The 25682-nt window shown below is 42.7% G+C and overlaps 1 protein-coding gene and 1 non-coding gene across 2 annotated transcripts; one reads left to right on the top strand and one right to left on the bottom strand.

The window, feature by feature from the left end:
- Positions 1–5362: 5362 nt before the first annotated feature.
- Positions 5363–25472, bottom strand: LOC128108205 (histone H2A.V). Its single transcript, XM_052734474.1, has 5 exons — positions 25299–25472; positions 17306–17383; positions 11586–11699; positions 6304–6433; positions 5363–5653 (listed from the first exon to the last, which is right to left on the bottom strand). The coding sequence occupies exons 1-5, from the start codon at positions 25299–25301 to the stop codon at positions 5592–5594; spliced, it is 387 nt and encodes a 128-aa protein (XP_052590434.1). The 5' UTR covers positions 25302–25472; the 3' UTR covers positions 5363–5591.
- On the top strand, positions 7713–7834 carry LOC128109193 (small nucleolar RNA SNORA40). The gene has a single exon (XR_008217733.1). It is a non-coding gene; the product is annotated as a small nucleolar RNA SNORA40 (small nucleolar RNA).
- Positions 25473–25682: the final 210 nt, after the last annotated feature.

Here is a 25682-nt window from a genome sequence, read left to right on the forward strand (position 1 = left end):
GACAGAGACAGAGAGATGGGGGTGGGCAAGCTCTCACTTTCTAGCTCAGCCTGGCTTGGAATTCACTATGTAGTACAGGCTGGCCTCAAGTTTGCAGCAGTCCCAACTCAGACATTCTCTAAGTGCTGGGATTACCAGTGTGAGCCCAAGTCTGGCTTGGAAAGGTACCATTTATTTTTTCTGTGGAGCAAGTAGCCTAAGGGGTAAAGACCCTCTCCTTAGACCTTTCACCTGATGGGTTTATTCTGACATCAGTTAAAGATGTTGGCCTTGCGGGTGGTGGTAGCTCACGCCTTTAATCCCAGCACTCGGGAGGCAGAGCCAGGAAGATCTCTGTGAGCTCAAGGCTAGCCTGGGCTACCAAGTGAGTTCCAGGAAAGGCGCAAAACTACACAGAAACCCTGTCTCGAAGAAAAAAAAAAAGATGTTGGCCTTGGTCCTTAGTGTACACTGCAACAAGAGAGGCAGCCCCAACCCTCATGGGAAAGCTGTCCTCCCACCCCCAAACTCAGGAGCGATGACCCCACCTCTCACCATGGGTGAGGGACTACTGATCCTGATGGAATGGGCTTAGGGGAGCTGGCTCTGCCCATCACCTGGTGAGGGGCAGTGTGTGTGGCCCCAGTGGCCCCGACTGACCAGCTCAACTACCAACCACTCAGGCCCACTGGGCCTGGGGTTGGCCCACCCCAGCATCTACGCTATCTTTTTCTTTGCTTGTTTTGTTTTGATTTTTTTTTTTACTTTTCTTTTGGGAGGGCACTACAGGAATGAGGGGAAGATATGGAGGGACTAGGAGGTGAGTGGAATTGGGGTACATGATGTGAAATTCCCAAAGATTCAATAAAGAAATTATGTTAAAAAAAAAATGTTGGCCTTGGGCTGGAGGGGCTGGAGAGGTGGCTAAGCTGTCAAGAGCACTGGCTGCTCTTCCAGAGGTCCTGAGTACAATTCCTAGCAACCACATGGTGGCTCACAACCATCTATAGTGGGACCTGATGCCCTCTTCTGACATAAAGGCATACATTTAGATGGAGCACTCATATACATTAAATAAAATTATAAACTAAAAAAAAGATACCTTCCCCCCCACCAAAAAAAAAAAAAAAAGATGTTGGCCTGAATCAGTTATAACCCTCCCTCCTCTCATTGTGATATACTCTTAGTCCGTGTGTGTGTATATGTTTCAGTTTTTGTTTTTGTTTGTTCTATTTTGAAAATATAAGGTTTTTAAAAAATTCTTTTTTGATTTTTTTATTTTTGTTTTTTTGTATTTTTGGTTGTGAGCCTAGCCTTTAACGGCTGAGTCATCTCTCCAGCCCTATTTTTTGTTTTTTTTGAGACAGAGTTTCTCTGTGTAGCTTTGGAGCCTTTCCTGGAACTCACTCTGTAGCCCAGGCTTGCCTCAAACTCACAGAGATCTGCCTGCCTCTGCCTCCCAAGTGCTGGGATTAAAGGCATGTGCACCACCATGCCCGGCAACTAGTTGGTTTTCAAAGAAAATGTTTGGATTTGGGAGGTCGCAAAGCCCTGGGTTCAATCCCTGGATCCATGAAAAAGCTAGAAAACAGTTCTGTAAGTCTTGGAGTTAAACACACATTCTCATCTACTTCTCACCTCAGACACATTGCTCCAGTGTTCAACCATCTACTGTACGTGAATGGAGCTGTTATCTCCACAGTTACCACTGTGGAGATGGGAAATCATAAGATGATAAGGCTCCCCCAAAGTGCTACATGGCCTGGGTGGCCAGGGCTGGTGACATCGGCCCTGCTCCCTCCAATCCTGCCAGTGCTGAGGGTAACTGTACAGACTGCTTAGTCCAGCCCGCCCCTCTTTACATAGAATATAGTTAATTCCATCATATAAACTAGGAGCAACCTTGTCAACAGAAAATTGACCACAAGCTACAGACAATGCAACATCAAACAAAGCAGAAGATACATGGAAAACTCATACCAACTGTGTAGGGTAAAGGGGGCCAGCCACCCTGGCCCTGAAACCAGAGCCAGCCAAAAAAACCCACCCTAGCCTCAAGACCTGAGCCAGTGAAAGAAACACACTTTAGCCCTGAGACCCGAGCCAGAGAAAGAAAAACTATAGTCCTGAACCCAGAACCTAAGAAACATGCCCTGACCCTGAAACCAGTCAGAAAAAGAAACACGTTTTGGCCCTAGAATCAGAACCAGTGAAAGAAATATGCCCTGCCCCTGAAATTAGAGTCAGACACTAAAAAGGGCCAGTGAAAGAAACACACTTTTGCCCTGAAACCAGAGCCAAATCTGCCCCTGAGCAGAAAATCAACCAATCCCTAAGCATGAGATCTAGCCAATCTGAGACCAAGGACTAAAATGTGACCATTTCCCACCCTGAAGATCTCCCTAGAAAAACTCCGCCCCTAAGAAGCCCTGTATAAGCCCTGCATCTGTTCAGTGTGTTGCTGTCCTTTTTCAAGCCTGGCAGAGGCAGTCACTCTCCTGGATTCTTCCCTCCCAATAAATCTCTTGGATGAGGTTTGGGTGAGACCTTCTTTCGCAGGGGCAGAGACAGAGCCCATCATCAATCTTAACAGAACAAGAAACAATACCTTCTAAAACAAAACAATATAAAATGGTCTAGAGAGATGGTTCAGTTCAAAAGTGCTATGTCAGCCTGAGGATTTGAGTTTGGATACGCAGTACCTACATAGAAAGTTTAGTATGGGGCTGGAAGATGGCTCAGAAGGGAAAAACTTGCTTTGTAAGTCTGATGACCTACGTTTGTTCTAAGAACCCACATAAAGGTGGGGAGAACTGACTCCAATGGTTTTCCTCTGACCTGCATACATGCACTGTGGCAGGCACACATACACATACTAAAATTTGAAGTACTAAAAAAAAAAAAAAAAAAAAGCAAAAACCCACAAGCACACATCTGTAATAACTCTAGCACCTGAAGATGGAGCCAGGCAGATTCCCAGAGTTCCCTGGCTAGCCCATCTAGCTGAATAGGCAAGTTCCAGGTTCAGTGGGATCCTGCCTCAAAGGGAAGGCAGAGAGTGACTGGGGAAGTCTCTTGATGCTGACTACACACACATGAACACAGCCCCCACCATCCCTTAAATGTATTAGTGATTCAGTAACAATTCTACAGAACTCAGTTTCTTCAAAACTTAAAGCACAAGAAAGATAGACCTATAGATTAAAAAGTGAACTTAAGTACCAAGAAAATACAAATGCAAAATACTGGCTGGGTGTGGTGGCATATGCCTGTAATGTCAGCAGTTAGGTAAAAGCAAGAGGGCCAGGAGTTTAAACTGCACCCTCTACCAAACAGTGAAGTCAGGGCGGGCTATTTGAGGCCATCTCAAAATACCAAAACCAAATACAAAACCAAGATAGAGAATTTGTCTAGATCTATTCTTTTTTTTTAAGAGTTACTTATATATATGAGTGCTCTATCTACATGTATGCCTGAATGCCAGAAGAGGGCATCAGACCCCATTATAGATGGTTGTGAGCCACCATGTGATGTGGTTGCTAGGAATTGAACTCAGGACTTCTGGAAGAATAGCCAGTACTCTTAACCACTGAGCTCCAGCCCAAACTTGTCTAGATCTATCTGTCTGTCTGTCTAATGTGCATTGGTGTTTTGCCATGCACGTTGTATCCCCTGGAACTGAAGTTATATACAGTTGTGAGCTGCCATGTGGTTGCTGGGAATTTAACTCAGGACCTCTGGAAGAGCAGCCAGTGCTCTTAACCTCTGAGCCATCTCTCCAGCCCCCTCCTGTCTAGATCTTAATTCAAACAATCTGTAAAAACAAAACAAAACAGGAAAACCAAGAAAACCTGAATGCTGACTGGTACCTTGTGTTAGAACTGTTAGCTGTCTGAGGTGCCTTGTCTTTAGTGGAAACTGAGTAACTCTCTACAATACACAGATGTGAAAAGTCTGTAATAGGGCCCAAAGCAATCCACTGGTGGCTGCAGATGGGGACATGATTAAAACTGACCACAAGACTAAAGTCAGAGGACAGGAATACATGGCTTTGTCCCACCAGCATTAATCTCTTTATTTCTGTGTATCTGTCAGAATTTCATGATAAAATATTCCTTCAAAAAAGAATCATTTTGATACTGTTAAATTATAAGATATCAATTACTTTCTTACAAAGACTTCCATAGAAGAAAAATAGAATGTTGGCTGTAGCACATACACTAGTGAATGAACTTCAACCCTTAAAGACTGTAAGTTACTGCAGGCTTGTTGGATCAATGAGAGACTTCAACAAGTGAGAACTGCAAGACAAGAGCAGACAGTTTGCTAAAGCAGCATCACTTCCAGGGAAAGGTGTGAATTCTGGAGCCAGGAGGGTCCAGGCTCGAAACCTAACTCCACTGTCCTATCTACCAGCTCAGGCACCTTCTGGGCAGGTCATTCGATCCCTGTGGACATCAGGCATCATACCCGTAAGTGGGGCAATAAAATTCCTTCATGGGTGAAGCAGGCAGCATCGGCACACACATGGTAAAGCGCTCGGGAAGGAGTCAACTCATTTCAGGACCCGATTTGGACCCTGAATACCCACCTCCCTTTGTCTGTCACTCTTGCAAGAAAGATTTGTCTCCTGACTGCTGGCATTAGTTCACAAAGTTTTCCTCTCATGGTTGCATGTAATAAAGTAATGGTATATTACTAAACTTTGACTGTATTCAAGATTCAACGCAGTACCAATTATGATACACTACTTTCCAATTTTTTTTTTTTTTTTTGAGACAGGCTTTCTCTGTGTAACAGCCCTGGCTGTCCTGGAACTCACTGTGTAGACCAGGCTGGCTTCGAACTCACAGAGATCCACTGCCTCTGCCTCCTGAGTGCTGGGATTACGAACGTGTGCCACCACCGCCCGGCCCAATTTTTGTTTTAAGATTATTCTGAAAGAGTAATTTGCAATTTAAAATTTCTTTTTTTTTTAATTTTTTTTATTTTTTTTGGTTTTTCGAGACAGGGTTTCTCTGTGTAGCTTTGCGCCTTTTCCTGGAACTCACTTGGTAGCCCAGGCTGGCCTCGAACTCACAGAGATCAGCCTGGCTCTGCCTCCCGAGTGCTGGGATTAAAGGCGTGTGCCACCACCGCCCGGCGCAATTTAAAATTTCAATGTCTGAGCAAAATACTTTTTTTTTTCCTCTTAAAAGAGTCTTTTGGCAGAGTCTCTTGTAGTCCAGACTGCCCTAGAACTCAGCATATAGGCAAGGGTCACTGCGAACTCTGAAGGTTCTGCTCCCCCGACCTCCCAAATGCTGGCGCTGCAGGGAAACACAGCCATGCCCAGGTGTGAGCAAAGTATTTCCAACACACCATGAAGAAATTCTGAGACAAATTAATTTTGTAAAAAATGTTTATCAATCCTATTTTTGTATAAAACACAAGGGAGAAACCTGGTCAATCACCACATGACCATGACCACAGGGAAAGGGACTTATCAAACTTCGAGAGTCTAAAAACATACAAATGTTTTTTATCTTGTCTACAGCAATTGTCTATGCTTTTCCACAGGTGTTCTGTCCCAGTCACAGACAGTGAGGGAGAGCAGGTTGGTGCAACACTTCCTAAGCAGTTTTCTGCTGTCCCTTCTTCCCAATCAGGGATTTGTGGATGTGCGGGATCACACCTAGAATGAAATTTAAAAAATATTTTAATGTACTTTTCTTTATTTTAATAACACTCGGTATATCTTAATGCTTTAATGCTAAAGCAAACAGGCAATTATATAAAGGGTGGAATTTATTTAAGTCCCTTTTCACATTTGAATCCTATTAAACCCACAGGAGCCCATGAACCCTTCGACAGGAATAGTAAATGTAGCTAACTACAGCCATCACAAGGTTCTGTAAGGATTCAGCAACTTACCTCACACCTTTATAGATCCCCAATACACAATCATTTTGGTCCTGCCAAGTCTATCACATTAAGCAACTTCTCAGGATCATGTTATTTCTCTAGCATAGTTCACAATGTGTGAGGAAATATCTTAAACCTTAGGCTTGAAGTATCCAAGCTAAAATAAAAGCAGCACTACACATGACAACAGAATAAAGATTTACTCAGATCACTATGAAAAGAGGCCTGGAGAGTCCTGAGTTGTGGCTCAATTGCAGTATTTACTGTAGCATTTATGAGGACCTAGGTTCACCCCACCACCACCACCAGAACTTGTAGTATACTTAACACTTGTGGAATTACAATTCATAGGGTTTCTAGTTAACCATTCAAATGTACAGAATCACTGATCTGAATGATAGATATATTAATAATACATACCGCCCCCAGCTATGGTAGCCTTGATAAGTGAATCCAACTCTTCATCACCTCGGATTGCAAGCTGCAAGTGACGTGGAGTGATGCGCTTTACTTTGAGATCCTTGGAAGCATTACCTGCCAACTCCAGCACCTATAAAGCATCCACGAAATAACACAATTAAGGAAACAGTAGGTTTCCAATTGCAGGAGAACAAGTCTCTGTACCTGTATCTAGTACGGTTCTTCCTGTATCACCCTATGCTTTTACGACACTCAATACCTCCCACCGACTCCCCTCATATTCATTCCTTGCACAAACATATAGAGAAACATACAAAAATCTCTTCTTCCCAAGACAGGGTTCCTCTGTGTAGCCTTGGCTGTCCTGGAACTTGCTCTATAGACCAGGCCGGCCTCGAACTCACAGCGATCCCTGCCTCTCGGTGCTGGGATTAAAGGGGTGCGCCCACCCGGCCGACAATGAATTTCTAATCCCTCCTGTCTCCATCTCCAAGAGCGAACATCACAGGTGTCCACTGCACTCCCAATGCACTGGAGACTGAACTTAGGGCTTCATGTCAGCCAGAGCAATGCCTTGTTGCTGTTTGTAGACATGGTCCCTCTTTGCAGCTGTCTAGTCTGGAATTTTGGGATTACAGTGTACCCGCTTGCCCATCAAACACTGCATTTGTTATCTGTCTATACCTGCCATCAGCTCTATGGGCACTGTTACATCTTTGATAGATGTAACAAAAATAACTCCACAGAGCATCCTCATTTAAGCAGAGCAGAGACTATATCATACATCTGAATCAAATGTTGGCAAGCTTCAAAACCTCCCAGTGCCTTACCTCAGGCCTCTCGCTGGTCTAGGGTGAGCCCTGCATCAGTATGTTTTGAAAGCTCTCCATGAGGTTCTAGTGAAAGCCAAGCCTGAAAAACGATTACCCCTGACATAAACTGTTGGCTCAGGGATCACAGTTTTACCTCTATTAAATAACAAAACTCTGTATATGTTTTTGTTTTTGTTTTTTTGAGACAGGGTTTCTCCGTACAGCCCTCGCTGTTCTGGAACTCACTCTGTAGACCAGGCTGGCCTGGAACTCAGAGATCCACTTGCCTCTGCCTCCTGAATACTGGGATTAAAGGCATGAGTCACAACTGGCTGGTCAAAGCTCCAAATTTTTTTTTTTTTTTTTTTTTTTAAAGATTTATTTATTTATTATGTATACAGCATGTATGACTGTGGGCCAGAAGAGGGCACCAGATCTCATTACAGATGGTTGTGAGCCACCATGTGGTTGCTGGGAATTGAACTCAGGACCTCTGGAAGAGCAGACAGTGCTCTTAACCCCTGAGCCATCTCTCCAGCCCAAAGCTCCAAATTTAAATACCTAGAACATGCTGACTTCTTTAAAATGCATTTCTATAGCACCTGTTTTTTGTTGAACTGGTGGACAAAGACATAGAAGACAGGTGCAAAACTGAACCCCCTGTGCTACCCAGAATTCATGGTTCATTCTGAGTTTTGATGCATATAAGACATGATACTTAAGACAGAGTAAAAATGGCACTGTCCTAACAATGAGGCTGACTCTAAGAATAAAGGAGGTGATAAATTAAAAGCATAAAAAACTAAAACTACAGGGCCTCACACAAGCTATCTATGTACCTACCCTCTCACCGAGCTGTATTTGTAGAAAGTCTACACAAGCTATCTATGTTCCTACCCTCTCACCGAGCTGTATTTGTAGAAAGTCTAATTCTACCCTAAAAACCTTGGTCAGCTGTGAGTGAAACATATAATATCAGTCACTTGAGGGGCTGAGAAAGGACTCCACGTCTAATGTCAGCTGTGGCTGTCTGCAAGACTGCCTTAAAGAAATTAAGGACGGCCGGGCGGTGGTGGCACACGCCTTTAATCCCAGCACTTGGGAGGCAGAGCCAGGCGGATCTCTGTGAGTTCGAGGCCAGCCTGGTCTACAGAGCGAGATCCAGGACAGGCACCAAAACTACACAGAGAAATCCTGTCTTGAAAAACCAAACCAAACCAAACAAAAACCCCAAAAAACAAAACAAAACAAAAAAGAAAAGAAAGAAACGAAGGAGCCTCAGTGGCTAAGAACACTGACTGCTCTTCCACAGAGCCCTGGTTAAATTCCCAGCACCCACATGGTGGATCATAATCATCTTAACTCCAGACCCAGGGTACCCGACACCCTCTTCTGGCTTCTGTGGGCACTGAAAGCAGGTGGTAAGCAGACAGACAAGCAGGTAAAACATCCAAATACATAAAATAATAAAACAAGACAAAAACCCCAAAGGACTAGGGATGTAGATCAGTATAGAGTGGTCCCCCAACTCACAAGATCTTGGGTTCAATCTGAAGTACCACAAAGAAAATGTACCTGACATGTGAAAATAGGAATGTAGAGAGACCTCAAATGGTGTGAGCTATAATTCTATGTGTCACAGCACTCGTAAATGAAAATGCTTATCTTCACAGAGCCTGCAGTAAACTACAAATCTGGGATAGGATCAAAGAAGAAAGTGTCTCAACTGACATCAAAGTGCCCTCACGAAGCCTTTGCCTTAGAACACAGCAAAGCTCAACTCCCCATAAATCACAGTTGCATCCTGAACAGGATGATGAACTAAATGACAGCAATGATATTAACGTGCACTACAGCCACATTTCCCAGCTTGGCTCCCATCACATCTTCCCCATTAAGAATCTTCCGCTTGGCTTGGCTGTCTTTACCATCTGACTTGCTTGCTACTCCATTACTTGCCTGGTTTGGAATGTAGCTTCCAGCATTTCATGCCTTCCTATGCGTTTTCCAGAAGGGGGCTAGAGACAGGGAAAGAAGAGCCAGGATCCTCCTAGTAAGAAGTTTTGCCAAAGTAACTTATCTAACTGAAATGTGAGGCACATTTGTAACCAGGAGGGAAGGATGCTAACTCTTACTCACTGTATCAGAAGGTACTTGATGTTTACAGTCTGGCTTTTGTCTGCTGTTTTGAGGACAGGGGCTCTCTAAATGGCTCAGGATGGCCTCAAACTCACAATCTTCCAGCTCAGCCTCCTGAGTGCTAGGATTACAAGCACATGCCACCATGCCTGGCTGGATCATTCTATTTCGGATCTTCATAAACTAAGAAAGCATGCTGTAACTTCATGAATATTGTCTGTCCCCACTACCCCCCACCTCCCACCCTCCCACCCACCCAGGTTTTTTTTTTTTTTGAGAAAGGGTTTCATGTACCCCTGGATAGCTTTGAATTTACTATGTAGCCAAGATGACTTGGGTTCCTGATCCTCCTGTCTCCACCTCTTAAGTGTTGGGAAACAATCCCAGGACTTCATGTATGCTAGGCAAGGACCCTTGAACACTGCCAAATGACTAACATATATATTGGACAATATTTCTTTCTTTATCAACATGTCACTTAAAAATGTGGTTTGCAGGCTGGAGAGATGGCTCAGAGGTTAAGAGCACTGGCTGCTCTTCCAGAGGTCCTGAGTTCAATTCCCAGCAACCACATGGTGGCTCACAACCATCAATAGTGAGATCTGGTGCCCTCTTCTGACACACAGGCACACTGTACACAAAATAAATAAATAAATTAATTAATTAATCTTTGGGGTTAGGGATTTAGCTCAGTGGTAGAGCGCTTGCCTAGAAAGCATAAGGCCCTAGGTTCGGTCCTCAGCTCTGGGAAATTAAAAAAAAAAAAAATGTGGTTTGCTGGCCCTCACTTAAATGTTAAAAAAACAAAAACCAAGTATACTAGGACTCCTTTTAAAATTGGCAGAGTGATACCTTGACGAGATGGCCTAGTCTACACAGAATTTCAATCAGTCAGAGTTATCTGTCTCTAGCAAGCCAAATCAACAAACAAAACCTTCCCCAAACTAAGTAGAACATAGAGCGAGTTCCAGGTCAGCAGAAGCTGCTGTCTCAGAAAGCGACACAGAGAGGAAAGAAGGGGATTAGCCTATAGAAAAATGTCTGCCGTACATCAAACAGTGAAGGGAAAGATGAATAGGAGTTTCACTTATACAACTTAAGCAAAACATAGCTCTCTGAACAGATGAAGATAGGTCTCTTCTGTATCCCAGGATCTAATCAATATTTATATGTATAATTCAGCTATCATTTGGCTTAAAAGGGCTTATTGGGAAATGTTATCATTTATACTATTTTCTACAGAGAAAATATTTTCCAGTTTAAAATAACCCTGGACTTTTAAATTATAACCTGTTTTTATGTTCAGGCTATCTGAGTATTATTTCTCCTGCAGTTGTACATAAAATGTTTTTACATTCAAAAAAAGGACAAATACTATAGAATTGTATTACATGAAATATACAGAATATACAAATTCATAGAGACAGAAAGATTAGACATTATCTCAAGATAGAGAAGAAAGGAATATAGAGCAATGATTTCCTAAGTACAGAATCTCTGTTTTGTGTGATGGAAAAACCTCACAAATGGACAGTAGTATCAGGACATAATATCATGAATGTAATAAATCAATACAATTAATGTAATTAATGAATATCATAAATATAATTATTGTGGCACACGCCTTTAATCCCAGCACTCGGGAGGCAGAGGAAGGCGGATCTCTGTGAGTTTGAGACCAACCTGGGCTACAGAGTGAGTTCCAGGAAAGGTAAAAAGCTACACAGAGAAACCCTGTCTCGAAAAACTAAAAATAAATAAAATTATTGAATGAATACTGCGAATGTAATCGATGAATACCACAAATGTAATTGATATCATGAGTGTAATTAATGAATATCATGAGTGTAATTAAAAAAATAAATTAATTAAATTAAAAAAAAAAAGAAAGAAAGGAAAGAATGAAGCAGCCAGTGAGGAGGTCTACTTCTGCAACCCCAGCACCTGGGAGGTGGAGACCAGGATCAAAGGCTCATGGTTACCCTCTGTATGCTGGAGTTTGGGGCCAGACTAGCCAGTATGAGGTTCAAAAAAACGAAAGTGCATTAATCTCTTTAGAAGTATTTTCAGAAGAAAAAAAAAAAAAAGGGGGGGAGGGCGCTGGAGAAATAGCTCAGTGGTTAGAAGCACTGCTGCTCTTCCCAAGGACCCAGGTTCAATTCCCAGAACCCACATTAGAGCTCGAAACTGTCTATGGCACCTGTTCCAGGGATCAGACACCATCACACAGACATAAATACAGGCAAAACACCAGTGTACATAAAACACAAACAAATAATTAAAATAAGTATTCTCCATGTAGCCTCGGACCCCACACGGCCCCCCACAAACCTCAGCTGTGAGGTACTCCAGAATCGCAGCACTGTACACAGCAGCAGTGGCACCCACCCGTCCGTGGCTGGTGGTGCGAGTCTTCAAGTGTCTGTGGATGCGGCCCACAGGAAACTGAAAAAGAGACATCTTGTTGGGAAGCACTGCAGAGTTTTAACAACATACGGTTGAGCGTAATTGAACGCTTAATGATATCACAGGCCAAATTTCCTCGGGAATTAACAGTCTAGGGCCTATATGTATGTGCTGGTAATCAGCCTTAAATCTTGAATTTGTGCACAACAGTTTCACGGTAAAAATGAAAATTATACCATGATGTTATCAATTACATGTTCAATATAGCCCAATAATCACAACTGTATTTAATCAATTCTTTCACATAAAGTCACATGACGTTGAACCCCCACCATTCTCCTCTGACCCTAACTCTGTTCTTTCCTCAATTTCAAAAGGTCACCCGATAGTTAAGAAAAATCAATCCCAGCCGGGCGGTGGTGGCACACGCCTTTAATCCCAGCACTCGGGAGGCAGAGCCAGGCGGATCTCTGTGAGTTCGAGGCCAGCCTGGTCTACAGCGTGAGATCCAGGAAAGGCGCAAAGCTACACAGAGAAACCCTGTCTCGAAAAACCAAAAAAAAAAAAAAGAAAAATCAATCCCTTAGCCAGGTGTGGTGGCGCATGCCTATAATCCCAGCACTTGGGAGGCAGAGGCAGGCGGATCTCCGAGTTTGAGGCCAGCTTGGTCTATAGGACTAGTTCTAGGACAGCCAAGGCTACACAGAGAAACCGTTTCAAAAAACCAAAAAAGAAAACAACCCAAAACAAAACAAACCCAACCAACCAACCAAAAAAATCAATCCCACCTTTTCATTGTGACTTCTCATTCCCTAGTCCTACTTACTTGCATTCTCTAATCTGCTTATTTAAGTGTGTTTTAGTTTGGGGTGCTGGTAATACAACCCAGGGCCTTGCACATGCTAAGGAGCTCTACCACAGAGCTACATTCCAAGACTCCACTCTCTGCCACTTTACCGCCTCGCCTCGTTGTTTCAACAATTCCAATTCCTTCCGTCCCGCTGGCTATCCAGGTCTGCAAACTTTAAAAACAAATCCGGGGCCCTTCCTTTGAGTGGATTTCTTTACTCGTCTGAGGTAATCTTACATGTCATGGTTGGCCTCGCCTTCTCAATCCTCTGGCCACAGCATCTGTAGCACTGGGGTTCCAGGGATGTGCTACAACTTGGTACCTGCACCTCAGTCTTCTGTTCTCACTTCTCCCCACCCAAACTTGGCTTCTGAGAAGTACTATTTTTTTTTTTCAGAGTTGAGGACCGAACCCAGGGCCTTGTGCTTGCTAGGCGAGCGCTCTACCACTGAGCTAAATCCCCAACCTCGAGAAGTACTATTTTTTGAAGTCCAGGATGTTTAGTTACCAAATCTAGCAGTCACTTGTAGCTCTCATTCTTAAGGGGAAAGATCATTTCCAGAAGTAATTATAATTTTCTTAAGAGCACAAACAATCAATGCCTCACTCCTGTTTTGTACTATTGGTGAGGTGTGCTGTCTGGTACATAATAAGACACCCAAACCATCTCATACTTAGCTTTAGAGACCATAAAGAACTTTACTTTCAATTAAACTATTTATTTTATGTGTATGGATGCAGAGTATGTGAGTCTAGTTCCTTCAGTGGTCACTGGATCCCCTAAAACTGGAGTACAGTTGTGATCTGCCATATGGGTGCTTGAACTCAAACCAGGATCTTCTGGAAGAACAGCCAGTTCTCTTAATAGTTGAGTCTCTCTCGAGCCCTACAACGAGGTCTTTAAGACGGTGTCTTAGGTGGGGGTGGGGTGGTACACTCCTTCGATCCCAGCACCGGGAGGCAGAGGCAGGCAGATTTCTGAGTTTGAGGCTAGACTGGTCTACAAAGCAAGTTCTGGGACAGCCAGTGCTACACAGTAAAACCCTGTCCCAACACCTCCCCACCCAAAGCAAAGACATGGCCTTGCTAAGTTTCTCCGACTGCCCTGGGCCTTCTGAGTAGGGGGAAGCAAAGGCATGTGCTCAGTGATTCTCTGCTTTGGTCACAGCTACAGGACCAAGCAGCCCTTGAAGAACAACTGAGTGGCTGGCAAACAACTGGAATCCAGCCCTGGGGAGAGAAGACATTAGGCCCACAAGTTACAGGACCTGTCTACAGACACTGCCCCTAGCCAAAACAAGGAAAAAATACTTGAAAGGGATCATTAATGTTCTTGTATTTCTGAGTCTCTTAGATTAGGACACTCATCCACAACATTAACTTTACATAAACGATCTGAAACCTTTAGAAACCTGGACTTGTTTCCACTTTTAGATTTTTTTTTTTTTTGGTTTTTCGAGACAGGGTTTCTCTGTGTAGCTTTGCGCCTTTCCTGGAACTCGCTTTGGAGACCAGGCTGGCCTCGAACTCACAGAGATCCGCCTGGCTCTGCCTCCCGAGTGCTGGGATTAAAGGCATGCGCCACCACCGCCCGGCCACTTTTAGATATTTTAATATGCATTTCCGTGAACTTCAGTGACTGGCATTACATTCATCTTCTAGCGCGTTCATACTACAATTTCTATGTCTCTTTTAGATTAGAAAGTTCCAACTCTTAGAGAAACCTTATCTGTTCAACTCTATACCTCTTTCCATCTGCTGCCGCTCCTTTTTTTGTAGCTCTAGAGGCTGAACCTAGGGTCTTACAACATGCTGGGCAAGTGCTTTACAACTAAGTGACATCCCTCCCTTTCTTTGTATTTTGTCTTTAATCTTGCTGTACAGAGTGTGGGTTGGCCTCCAACTTGCAGAAATCTTCCTGCTTCTGCTTCCTGAGTGCTGAGATTACAAGCTTTGTACCACACATCAGACTTGCTTTCTATTTTTTGAGGTAAGCTGCCCAGACTAGTCTTGAACATATTATGTAGCCCAGACTGGCTTTGAATTTGTGATCTGGCCTCAGCCTCCTAAGCAGCTGGTATCACAAGCAACACCAAACTCCCTTAGTTACATGGATTTTTTTTTTTTAAACAAAGCCATGCTCATTTTAGTTTTAAGATTTTGTGTGTACAGGCATTTTGCCTTGTATGTATGTCTGTATACCATTTGCATGCCTAATCCCCTGGACTAGAGTTACAGACACTTGTAGCTGCCATTGGGATGCTGAGAATTGAACCCATGTTCTCTGAAGAACAGCCAGTGCTCTTAACTACTGAGTTCTCTCTCCAACCCCTACATGAATGCGTGTGTGTGTGTGTGTGTGTGTGTGTGTGTGTGTGTGTGTGTGTGTGTGTCCGTGTCCCCTGTTCCCTGTTCCCCAGAGACAGGGTTTCCCTGTGTGGCTCTGGCTGTCCTGGAACTTGTTCTGTAGACCAGGCTGGCCTCGAGCTCAGAGATCCACCTACCTCCGCCTTCCAAGTGGTAGGATTAAAGGCATGTGCCACCGCCGCCCAGCTGCATGCATTTTTAAAATCCCTTTAAACCACTCAATTATTCATCTTAATTTAAAATTGTTTACTACACTTCTTTCTTTGTGTCTGTGTACCCAGGGAGGCCAGCAGAGGGCACTGAATCCCCAGGTGTTGGAGCTACAGTTTAAGGTAAGGGACGCCCAAATGAGAGCAGGGAAGCTCTGTAGTCCTCTAGAAGAGGAGCAAGCACTCTGAGTTGCTGAACCATCTCTCTAGGCCCCTACTTACTTATCTGTGTATCAGTCAGAGGACAGCTTGCAGAAACTGGACATCTCCTTCCACCATTTGGGTCCGGAGGCATCTGGAGGTAAATGCCTTTACATGCTGGTCCATCTCACCATCCCTTCCTTTCCTTCTTCTCCCTCTCCCCCCACCCCTTTGTTTATTCCTTAAATCAACCCAACAATCTCCACTGACTACTGCCAAGCTTAAATACACCTGAAATAAATTCTGGAAATTTAAGTAGTGACCTAGAATACACAATAAATGCTTTAAAGCTAAGTTCCTGGGCTACAGCAGACAGCTCAACAGTTAAGAGGACACACTGCCCTTGCAGAGGGCAGAGGATCTGGGTTTGGCTTTAGCATGCACATGGCAGCTCACTCCAGTTCCAGGGGTTCCAAGGTCAGGCTGGCATCAAACTCAGAGATCTGCCTGCCTCTGCTTCCTGAGTGCTGGGTTAAAGGCGCGTGACCACCATGGCTGTTTTCATTTTTAGTTTAATTTTGTGTATATGATTGTTCTGCCTGTGTGTATTCACATCATGTACGGAGGTCCAAAGGAGGCACTGGAACCCCTGGGAAATAGTTCAGTACTTACCTAGAATGTGTAAGCCTGGGTTCCATTATTATTATTATTATTATTATTATTATTATTATTACTATTATTAAGATGTATCTATTTCTAGTCAGGCAGTGGTGGTATACACCTTTAACCCCAGCACTTGGGAAGCAGAGTCAGGCCTCTAAGTTTGAGCCAGCCTGGTCTACAGAGTGAGTATCAGGATAGCTAGGGCTACACAGAGAAACCCCATCTTGAAAAACAAAAATCAAACAAACAAAAATTATACACCTTTATTTATTTATTTTGGTTTTTCGAGACAGGGTTTCTCTGTGTAGCTTTGCGCCTTTTCCTGGAACTCACTTGGTAGCCCAGGCTGGCCTCGAACTCACAGAGATCCGCCTGGCTCTGCCTCCCGAGTGCTGGGATTAAAGGCGTGCGCCACCACTGCCCGGCTACACCTTTATTTTTATGTGTATGAGAGTTTGCCTGCATTGATGTATGTTCACCACGTGTGCCTGGTGCCCAAAGAGGCCATAACTCCCCTAGAAATAGAGCTACAGATGGTTGTGAGTTACCATGTAGGTTCTGGGAACCGAATCTGGTCCTCTAAAACAGCAAATGCTCTTAACCACTGAGCCAACTACCCAGCCCCCTGCCCCACTACTAAAGATCCGTCTGGCTCTGCCTCCCAAGTGCCAGGATTAAAGGCGTACGCCACCACCGCCCAGTTTCCAGCCCCTTTTAAAGCATTCCTATGTGCAGGGAATAATTTTCCCTCATCTAGAAAAATCTGAGTCTGTAGGTTAAAGTTGTAATAATTCACATACATGAAATTTGAAAATACTTAGGAGTTTAGAGCATACTTCTCAGTCTACAATGGAGGTCTTTTAGGAAATATTCAGAGAATAGTGCAATAATCCAATATTGGCCTCTAATTGTATCCTATCCTGAAAGTCAATGAACCACTGCAAACACTCTCAAAAGGAAAACCAGAGTATACTCACTTGAGGTTTATAAGAATGAAGAACAATTATAATCTTGAAAGAACAAGTATTTTTAAAAAGAGATGTATTTTGTTTTTATGTCTATGTGTGTCTGTGAGCAGGTGTTACAGGTGGCTGTGACCCTTCCGATGTGGGTGCTGGGAACGGACCCCAGGTATTCCACAAGAGCAGCACACACTCTTAACTGCCAATTCAGTTTCCCAGGCCCAAGGACTGATACTAATAGGGAAAAAGCCACCAAGTTTGTTAAGACATCTTGTTCTCTCATAAAACACAAATGAATGGCCTGCTTTATAGTTTAAGTCTTAAGCAGTTATTCTCACATTCAAGGTCTATCATAATAAAAGGACATTTCTGTAACTAATGAACCATCTCCGGCTCATGAATTACGAAGGGAAAGAAAACATGGAACTGTGACAGAATGGATTCATTCATTACCTGCAGCCCAGCTCTCTGGGAGCGTGACACCGCCTTAGCCTTGGCCTTCCCACTGTCTTTTCCAGCTTTGCCTCCAGCCTAGATAAAAACAATTTGGAGTTGAAAATGTTAACGCAAAATAAATAAATAAATAAATAAATAAATAAAAAAATCACAAAACAAAATTTTTGCTTTAGGAAAATTTTCTAATAAAAAATTGAAAACTTAAGATATCTAGGTGATTTCCTGCCTCATTGTAAATATATATGATATTACTTTCTATTAATACATTAAAAAAACAATCACTAACACTTATTCAAAGTTTAGGGTATGTATAAATTGGTATGTATAAATTTTGCAAATTTCTGATTGATCATATAAGTTTCATGCATTTCAGAAACATTTAACTTTTCAAAAAAAAATCAGCATAACATTATTTCTACAGAAAATTGAGAATTTAGTTTTTCTGGGAGGCAAAGCAACCATGTTATCAAAACTTAGGCTAACAAAACAAACATTGAAGAAGAGAATGATGTGCCTCAGCATCCAGCAATTCCATTTCTGGTTATAGACTCTAACAAGCCAAGCCGCAAACAGGTACATTATTTCCAGCAGCCAAACAAACAGAATCAGTAAAGTTCAATGGACAGAAACGAAGGCTGTTGGTCACTGGGTTATGTCCTTACAGAATGTACTACTATAACTGACTGCTTCCTGGCCAGCCATGAAGTAGACACACTCTTGCTACCACTATGCTTTCCCAAAGAGTATGGGGCCAAGTGAGCATGGACCAAATCATTTGAAACCTCGAGGCAAAGTCTTTCCCCCCACTTTTTTTTTCTAGACAGGGTTTTTCTGTGTAGTCCTGGCTATCCTGCTGGGACTCTCTCTGTAGACCAGGCTGGCCTCGAACTCATGGAGATCCACCTGCCTCTGCCTCCTGAGTGCTGTGCACCACCACAGCCCAGCAGTCTTTCCTTCTTTTAACCTTTCTGTCAAGAATCTGGTGGTGTTGATGAGGAAATAATTAACAGAGAAATTTAGTACCAGGAGTGGGGGTATTGCCATGACTATACTTGACCTGTGGCTCTTAGGTTTCTGGAACTGATTTACAGGAGGAATGTGGAAGAGTTTGGAGATGTGGGCTATAGAAGCCCTAGAATGTTATAAACAGAACTCAACCAGCAATTCTGTGGAGCTCAGAAGAATAAAGCACATTTAAAAATACACAACAGGTCGGGCAGTGGTGGCACTCGCCTTTAATCCCAGCACTCGGGAGGCAGAGGCAGGCGGATCTTTGTGAGTTCGAGCCCAGCCTGGTCTACAGAGCGAGATCCAGGAAAGGCGTAAAGCTACACAGAGAAACCCTGTCTCGAGAAAACAAAAAACAACAACAACAACAAAAACCCAAAACAAAATACACAACAAAGATGATACAGGGATTCAGACAGGAACAAAGACTACTAGGAAAGAGACTAAGAGTCACTCATATTATATTTGTCTCTATTTTGTATGTGTCCTGAAACTTTGGGGGAGGCTGATTCAAAGGTGTCACATGAGTGAATTGAGGGAAGGGGCTTTCAAGACTACGGCGCACCCGAGCTTTGGCACTGCCATTGCTAGCTGCTGTGAGCAAAGATCAGGAGCGAAAAGCTCAGTATTTAAAAATAGACATTTTAGCTGGGTGGTGGTGGCGCACATCTTTAATTCCAGCACTCAGGAGGCAGAGGCAGATGGATCTCTATGAGTTTGAGCCCAGCCTGGTCTACAGAGCAAGTTCCCAGGACAGCCAGGGCTACACAGAGAAACCCTGTCTTGGGAAAAACAACAACAACAAAAAAACCAACAAAAACAAACAAACAAAAAAAAAAATAAAGGAACAAAACCAATAAACTGCTATTTACCTCAATCTCCCAAACCACATATAATTAATTCTTTCAACTTTAAAATTAAAATAGTTGATGACTAAGAAAGAGAAAACCTGTAAGAACTGGGCTATGCAGATGGCTCAGCAGGTAAAGATAACTGGCACTAACCTTACCACTTCAGCTTGACCCCTGAGACTCACTGGTGAGAGGAGAGAAGAGACTTCAGCAAGTTGTCCTCTGGCCTCCATAAGCCCACCCTTACATATACACAATAAATACGTACTTTAAAAAATGAAATGAGACAAAATTTCTTATCCCAAAAATTGTGTGTTAGACTGGGCTAAACTTCTCCGTTTAAAAAGTTTATTCATGGAAGCTCTAGAACAAAAGGAAGCAAACTCACCCAGGAGAAATAGACGCCAGGAAATAATCAAATTGAGGGCTGAAATCAATGAAATAGAAACCAAGAGAACAATACAAAGAATCAACGAAACGAAGAGTTGGTTCTTTGAAAAAAATCAAGTATATAGACAAACCCCTAGCCAAATTAACCAAAAGGCAAAGAGAGAGCACCCAAATTAACAAAATCAGAAATGAAAAGGGAGACATAACAACAGACAACGAGGAAATCCAGAGAATCATCAGGTCATACTTCAAAAACCTGTACTCCACAAAATTGGAAAATCTGAAAGAAATGGATGATTTTATGGATAGGTACCCCATACCAAAGTTAAATCAAGACCAGATAAACTAGTTAAATAGACCAATAACCCCTAAGGAAATAGAAACAGTCATTAAAAGTCTCCGGACCAAAAAACGCCCAGGACTAGATGGTTTCAGTGCAGAATTCTACCAGATTTTCAAACAAGAGCTAATACCAATACTCTTCAAATTGATCCACACAATAGAAACAGAAAGAAAATTACCAAACTCTTTTTATGAGGCTATAGTTACCCTCATACCCAAACCACACAAAGATGCAACAAAGAAAGAGAATTACAGACCAATCTCCCTCATGAACATTGATGCAAAAATACTCAATAAAATACTGGCTAACTGAATCCAAGAACACATCAAAAAAATTATCCACCATGACCAAGTATGATTCATCCCAGGGATGCAAAGATGGTTCAACCTTCGAAAATCTGTAAATGTAATACACCACATAAACAAACTGAAAGAAAAAAAAAAAAACATGATTATCTCATTAGATGCTGAAAAAGCCTTTGACAAAATCCAACATCCCTTCATGATAAAAGTCTTGCAGAGATCAGAATACAATGAACATACCTAAACATAATAAAGGCAATTTACAACAAGCCAACAGTCACTATCAAATTAAACAGAGAGAAACTCAAAGGGATTCCACTAAAATAAGGAACAAGACAAGGCTGTCCACTCTCTCCATATGTATTCAATATAGTACTTGAAGTTCTAGCTAGAGCATTAAGACAACAAAAGGAGATCAAGGGGATACAAATTGGAAAGGAAGAAGTCAAACTTTCACTATTTGCAGATGATACGATAGTACACATAAGTGACTCCAAAAATTGTACCAGGGAACTCCTACAGCTGATAAACTTCAGTAATGTGGCAGGATACAAGGTCAACTAAAAAAAAAAAAATCAGTAGCCCTCCTAAACACAAATGATAAAAGGGCTGAGAAAGAAATCAGAGAAACATCACCTTTTACAACAGCCACAAATAATATAAAATATCTTGAGGTAACACTGGCTAAACAAGTGAAGGACCTGCATGACAAGAACTTTAAGTCTCTAAAGAAAGAAACTGAAGAAGATATCAGAAAATGGAAGACTCTCCCATGCTCATGGATAGGTAGGATTAAAATAGTAAACATGGCAATCTTACCACAAGCAATCTACAGATTCAATGCAATCCCCATCAAAATCCCAAAACAATTCTTCACAGACTTGGAAAAAACAATACTCAACTTCATATGGAAAAACAAAAGACCCAGGATAGCTAAAAGAATCCTGTACAATAAAGCAACCTCTGGAGGCATCACCATCCCTGACCTCAAGCTCTACTATAGAGCTATAGTAATAAAAACAGCTTGGTATTAGCATAAAAACTGACATATGGACCAATGGAATTGAATTGAAGGCCCTGACATTAATCTGCACACACATGAACACCTGATTTTTGACAAAGAAGCCAAAACTATACAATGGAAAAAAGAAAGTATCTTCAACAAATGGTGCTGGCATAACTGGATGTCAATATGCAAAAGATTACAAATAGATCCATATCTGTCACCATGCACAAAACTCAAGTCCAAGTGGATCAAAGACCTCAACATAAATCCAGTTACACTGAACTTGATAGAAGAGAAAGTAAAAAGTACACTTGAGCCGGGCGGTGGTGGCGCACGCCTTTAATCCCAGCACTCGGGAGGCAGAGCCAGGCGGATCTCTGTGAGTTCGAGGCCAGCCTGGTCTCCAAAGCGAGTTCCAGGAAAGGCGCAAAGCTACACAGAGAAACCCTGTCTCGAAAAACCAAAAAAAAAAAAAGTACACTTGAACGCATTGGCACAGGAGACCACTTCCTAAATATAACACCAGCAGCACAGACACTGAGCACAACAATTAATAAATGGGACCTCTTGAAACTGAGAAGCTTTTGTAGGGCAAAAGACACGGTCAATAAGACAAAAAGACAGCCTACAGGATGGGAAAAGACCTTCACCAACCCTACATCTGACAGAGGGCTGATCTCCAAAATATATAAAGAACTCAAGAAACTAGACATTAAAATACTGAACAAACCAATTAAAAAATGGGCTACAGAGCTAAACAGAATTCTCAAAGGAAGAATCTCAAATGGCTGAAAGACATATAAGGAAATGCTCAACATCCTTAGTCATCAGAGAAATGCAAATCAAAATGACTCTGAGATACCATCTTACACCTGTCAGAATGGCTATGATCAAAAACACTAATGACAGTGTATAATGGAGAGGATGCGGAGCAAGGGAACACTCCTCCACTGTTGGTGGGAATGCAAACTTGTACAATCACTGTGGAAATCAGTATGGCGGTATCTCAGAAAACTAGAAATCTATCTACCTCAAGACCCAGCCATACCACTCTTGGGCATATACCCAAGGAATGCTCAATCATACCACAAAGATACATGCTCAATTATGTTCATAGCAGCCCTATTTGTAATAGCCAGAACCTGGAAACAAACTAGATGCACATCAACTGAAGAATGGATTAAGAAAATGTGGTACATATACACAACGGAGTACTACTCAGCAGAGAAAAACAATGACAGCATGAAATTTGCAGGCAAATGGATAGAACTAGAAAATATCATCCTGAGCGAGGTAACCCAGATTCAGAAGGACAAACATGGCATATCCTCATTCGTAAGTGGATACTAGATATAAAGCAAAGGACAATCAGACTGCAACCCACAGATACAGGGAGGCTACCTAGCAGGGAGGACCCTATGATTACTGTGGCTTATAATAAGTATTGGTTTTGCCCAATCACTGGGCATGCTTTAGTGAAACATTTCACTATTAGGATAAGAATTTGTACCGTATCAAGCTGATGAAAGGATATGCTGGCTGTACTTTCAGGAGGGGAGGCTAAAATCTTTTTAGATTATGGATTAGCCTATAAAAAAAAATGTCTGCCGTAAATCAAACAGTGAAGGGGAAGATGAATAGGAATCTCACTTACACAACTTAAGTAAAACATAGCTCTCTGAACAGATGAAGATAGGTTTCTCCTGTATCACAGAATCTAACGAATATTTATATGTATAATTCAGCTATCATTTGGCTTAAAAAGACTTATTGGGAAATGTTATCATTTATACTATTTTCTACAGAGACAATATTTTTCAGTTTCAATTAACTCTGGACTTTGGAATTATAACCTGTTTTTATGTTAAAAAAAATTAAGTGAAAAATGCTGAAGGACCACTGAACTCGATGTTGTATTTACATGTCTATATCGGTATAAAATAATGATTATAGGAGCTGAAGAGATGGCTCAGTGGTTAAGAGCACTGCCTGCTCTTCCAGAGGTCCTGAGTTCAACTCCCAGCAACCACATGGTGGTTTACAACCACCTCTAGTGAGATCTGATGCCCTCTTCTGGCATAAAGTTGTACATGTAGATAAAGCACTCATATACATAAATAAATAATAATTAAAAAAATAATGATTATAAATGCTTAAGAAGGTGAAGTGCAAATGTGAATTTAACAAGATTTCCAACACTGTACACAAACTCCTTTGTTACAAATAAATATCTATGCTTCTAAATAAAAACAAGTTTATTCATGGGAAAAGGAGCACACTGAAATATATTTTCACTCCTGAAAAACTTGGAAACTGGATACTTTGCTATTACTCTAATAGACACACTTTTACTTCTTGTCAATTAAAAAAAATCTTTATATCTTTACCAAGGAAAACAATGCTTCCAGTATTTTTTTAAATCTAAAGTTAATGCTTATGTACATTTGGACAGATATTGAAAACCTCTCACCAGAATTTGAGAAAGAAAAAAGGGGATCATGAATACCAACTGCTTGAGCAAATTAATCTATTTACAAACAAGTAACCTGTGCTGCCTGTCAGAGTAATTTCCTATGATCGCCACATAACAATGACAGTTGACAGAGCTTTGCTTGTTCGAAGTTTAAGAATTTTACAGTCCAAACTTGGATACTTTCCATTAGCCAATCTGCTCAGAGTCATCTACTAAACACCTCACATGTCATCAACGTGAGACAAATCACATTATTTGCGGTATGAGAAACGATAGCCTGCGGTTGATTTAACTTTTAATCAAGCAGCACCTGTTGAAGGTACCTGGTCTTGTGAAGATGTAAATGAAACTCAAAGTAATAAAATTGATGCACTGCCTCCAAATACCCCAAAGATAAGTAAGTAGTCTGCTAACCAGGCCTGTGAGGGGTAAGGGGAATTTAGGTGCTAAGATATAGTAGTTAATTCACTGGGACTGATCCTGCCAATCAGACTCCATTCCCATGACAAAGGAGACAGTAGCTAAACCCAGATTCCCATACCCAAAGACAGATCTCTAACTGGCAGCTCAAGGAGGCAGGAGCACACGGTCACAACCATCATTAAGTCCTACTCTGCCATTTATTCCCTTGTGCTCTTATCAGGAAAAACATAATTCTGCCAGGCGGGCAAGATGACCCCGGGTAATAACTATTCGAAAAAGAACAACACTGGCATACTTACAATAATCCTGGCAATATGTAGTATTTTTGCTGTGTAAATCTCCTAGCTGCCTAAGTGGCCAGACTTGCAATCTCCTGCCTCTGTTTTAATTGCTCGAAGTGTAACCTGGGACCCGAAAAGAGATTTCAGGATGACAATGTCTGTGGAATGCACAAGCTTAAAATGTACATAAATTAGTAAGAGCTTCCGTTGAAGGCCGGCTCTTGCTTGGGGGTGTTAGCCCAGCCGTACAAACGTTACTAAAGAGCTTTTCTTTAATTAATCTCTTAAGTGTGTGGAGAGAATCCTTACTGGGAAGGCATATTATTTCTGTAACAGTAAAAGGATACTTAAAACAGGAATACCGACATAAATACAATTCCAAAATGAGAGCGTCATTCTCAACGCAAAGGTTTCTGTTGCTTTTAGCACTTTCTCCTTCCCCTGAATTTTAGAATGGGGCTAAAGTTTTATTCACTTTCGTTTCTTAAAATCCGCTTTCAACTAGATCTGAACTGCAGAATGAAAAGATACTTTAAGATGAAGCCATGTAAATAAACTCCTGTTGCAAAGAAGTCGGGGAACAAACCCAGTGACCGCCTCAAGCCGGTGCAAACCGCGAACCGACTGAGCGGGACTGGTGGGCAGGATCAGAACTCCTCCGATCCTCCGCAGGGGCATTACGTAACCCAGGACCGAAGACGCAGAACTTGCACGGCTGCCGCGGGACCTCCTCCGTGCGCCGCAGAACCCGCCCCTGCTTCTGCCGCCCGCGTCCGGCGCGGCCCCCCAGGCGGAGTCCGGCCCCAGCTGGCGCTCCCGCTCGGCCGCGCGACACCGCCCACTCCCGGCTCCATAGGTGGAGATGCCGCCCGGGGCTTCCGCGCGCCTACTTCCCGCATGACCCCGCACTCACCATGGTCTCGGCCGCGAGACTGCCACCGTAGCCCCGCGCCGCCGCCGCTCTCGCAGCCGGACCACCGCTGCGGGAGCCGGACAATGCCCGGGGCCCGCCTCGCGCCGCCGCCACCAATAGCCGCTCACGTTGTTCATTTGAACCTCGGCGGCGGGCCAATTGTACGCCTCCTTCTAGTCAGAACCCCGCCCTCTCGGCACCGCCTCCCTAACGGCTGTTTGGTTTTGCACACGGCACTTGGAGGCGGGGCCTCCAACCCCAACATTGACGCGCTCTCCGCCTCTCTCCTGGCTCGGAGTCTGATGAACAGAAGAAAGAACCAATGAGAGAAGAGAAACGCCGATGAAAACATTGCCGGCAGCACCGGAGGCGGGAGTCTGGGAA

This window comes from Peromyscus californicus, unplaced genomic scaffold (assembly GCF_007827085.1).
Source record: "Peromyscus californicus insignis strain IS unplaced genomic scaffold, ASM782708v3 Scaffold_13__1_contigs__length_99412109, whole genome shotgun sequence".
Lineage (NCBI taxonomy): Eukaryota > Metazoa > Chordata > Mammalia > Rodentia > Cricetidae > Peromyscus > Peromyscus californicus.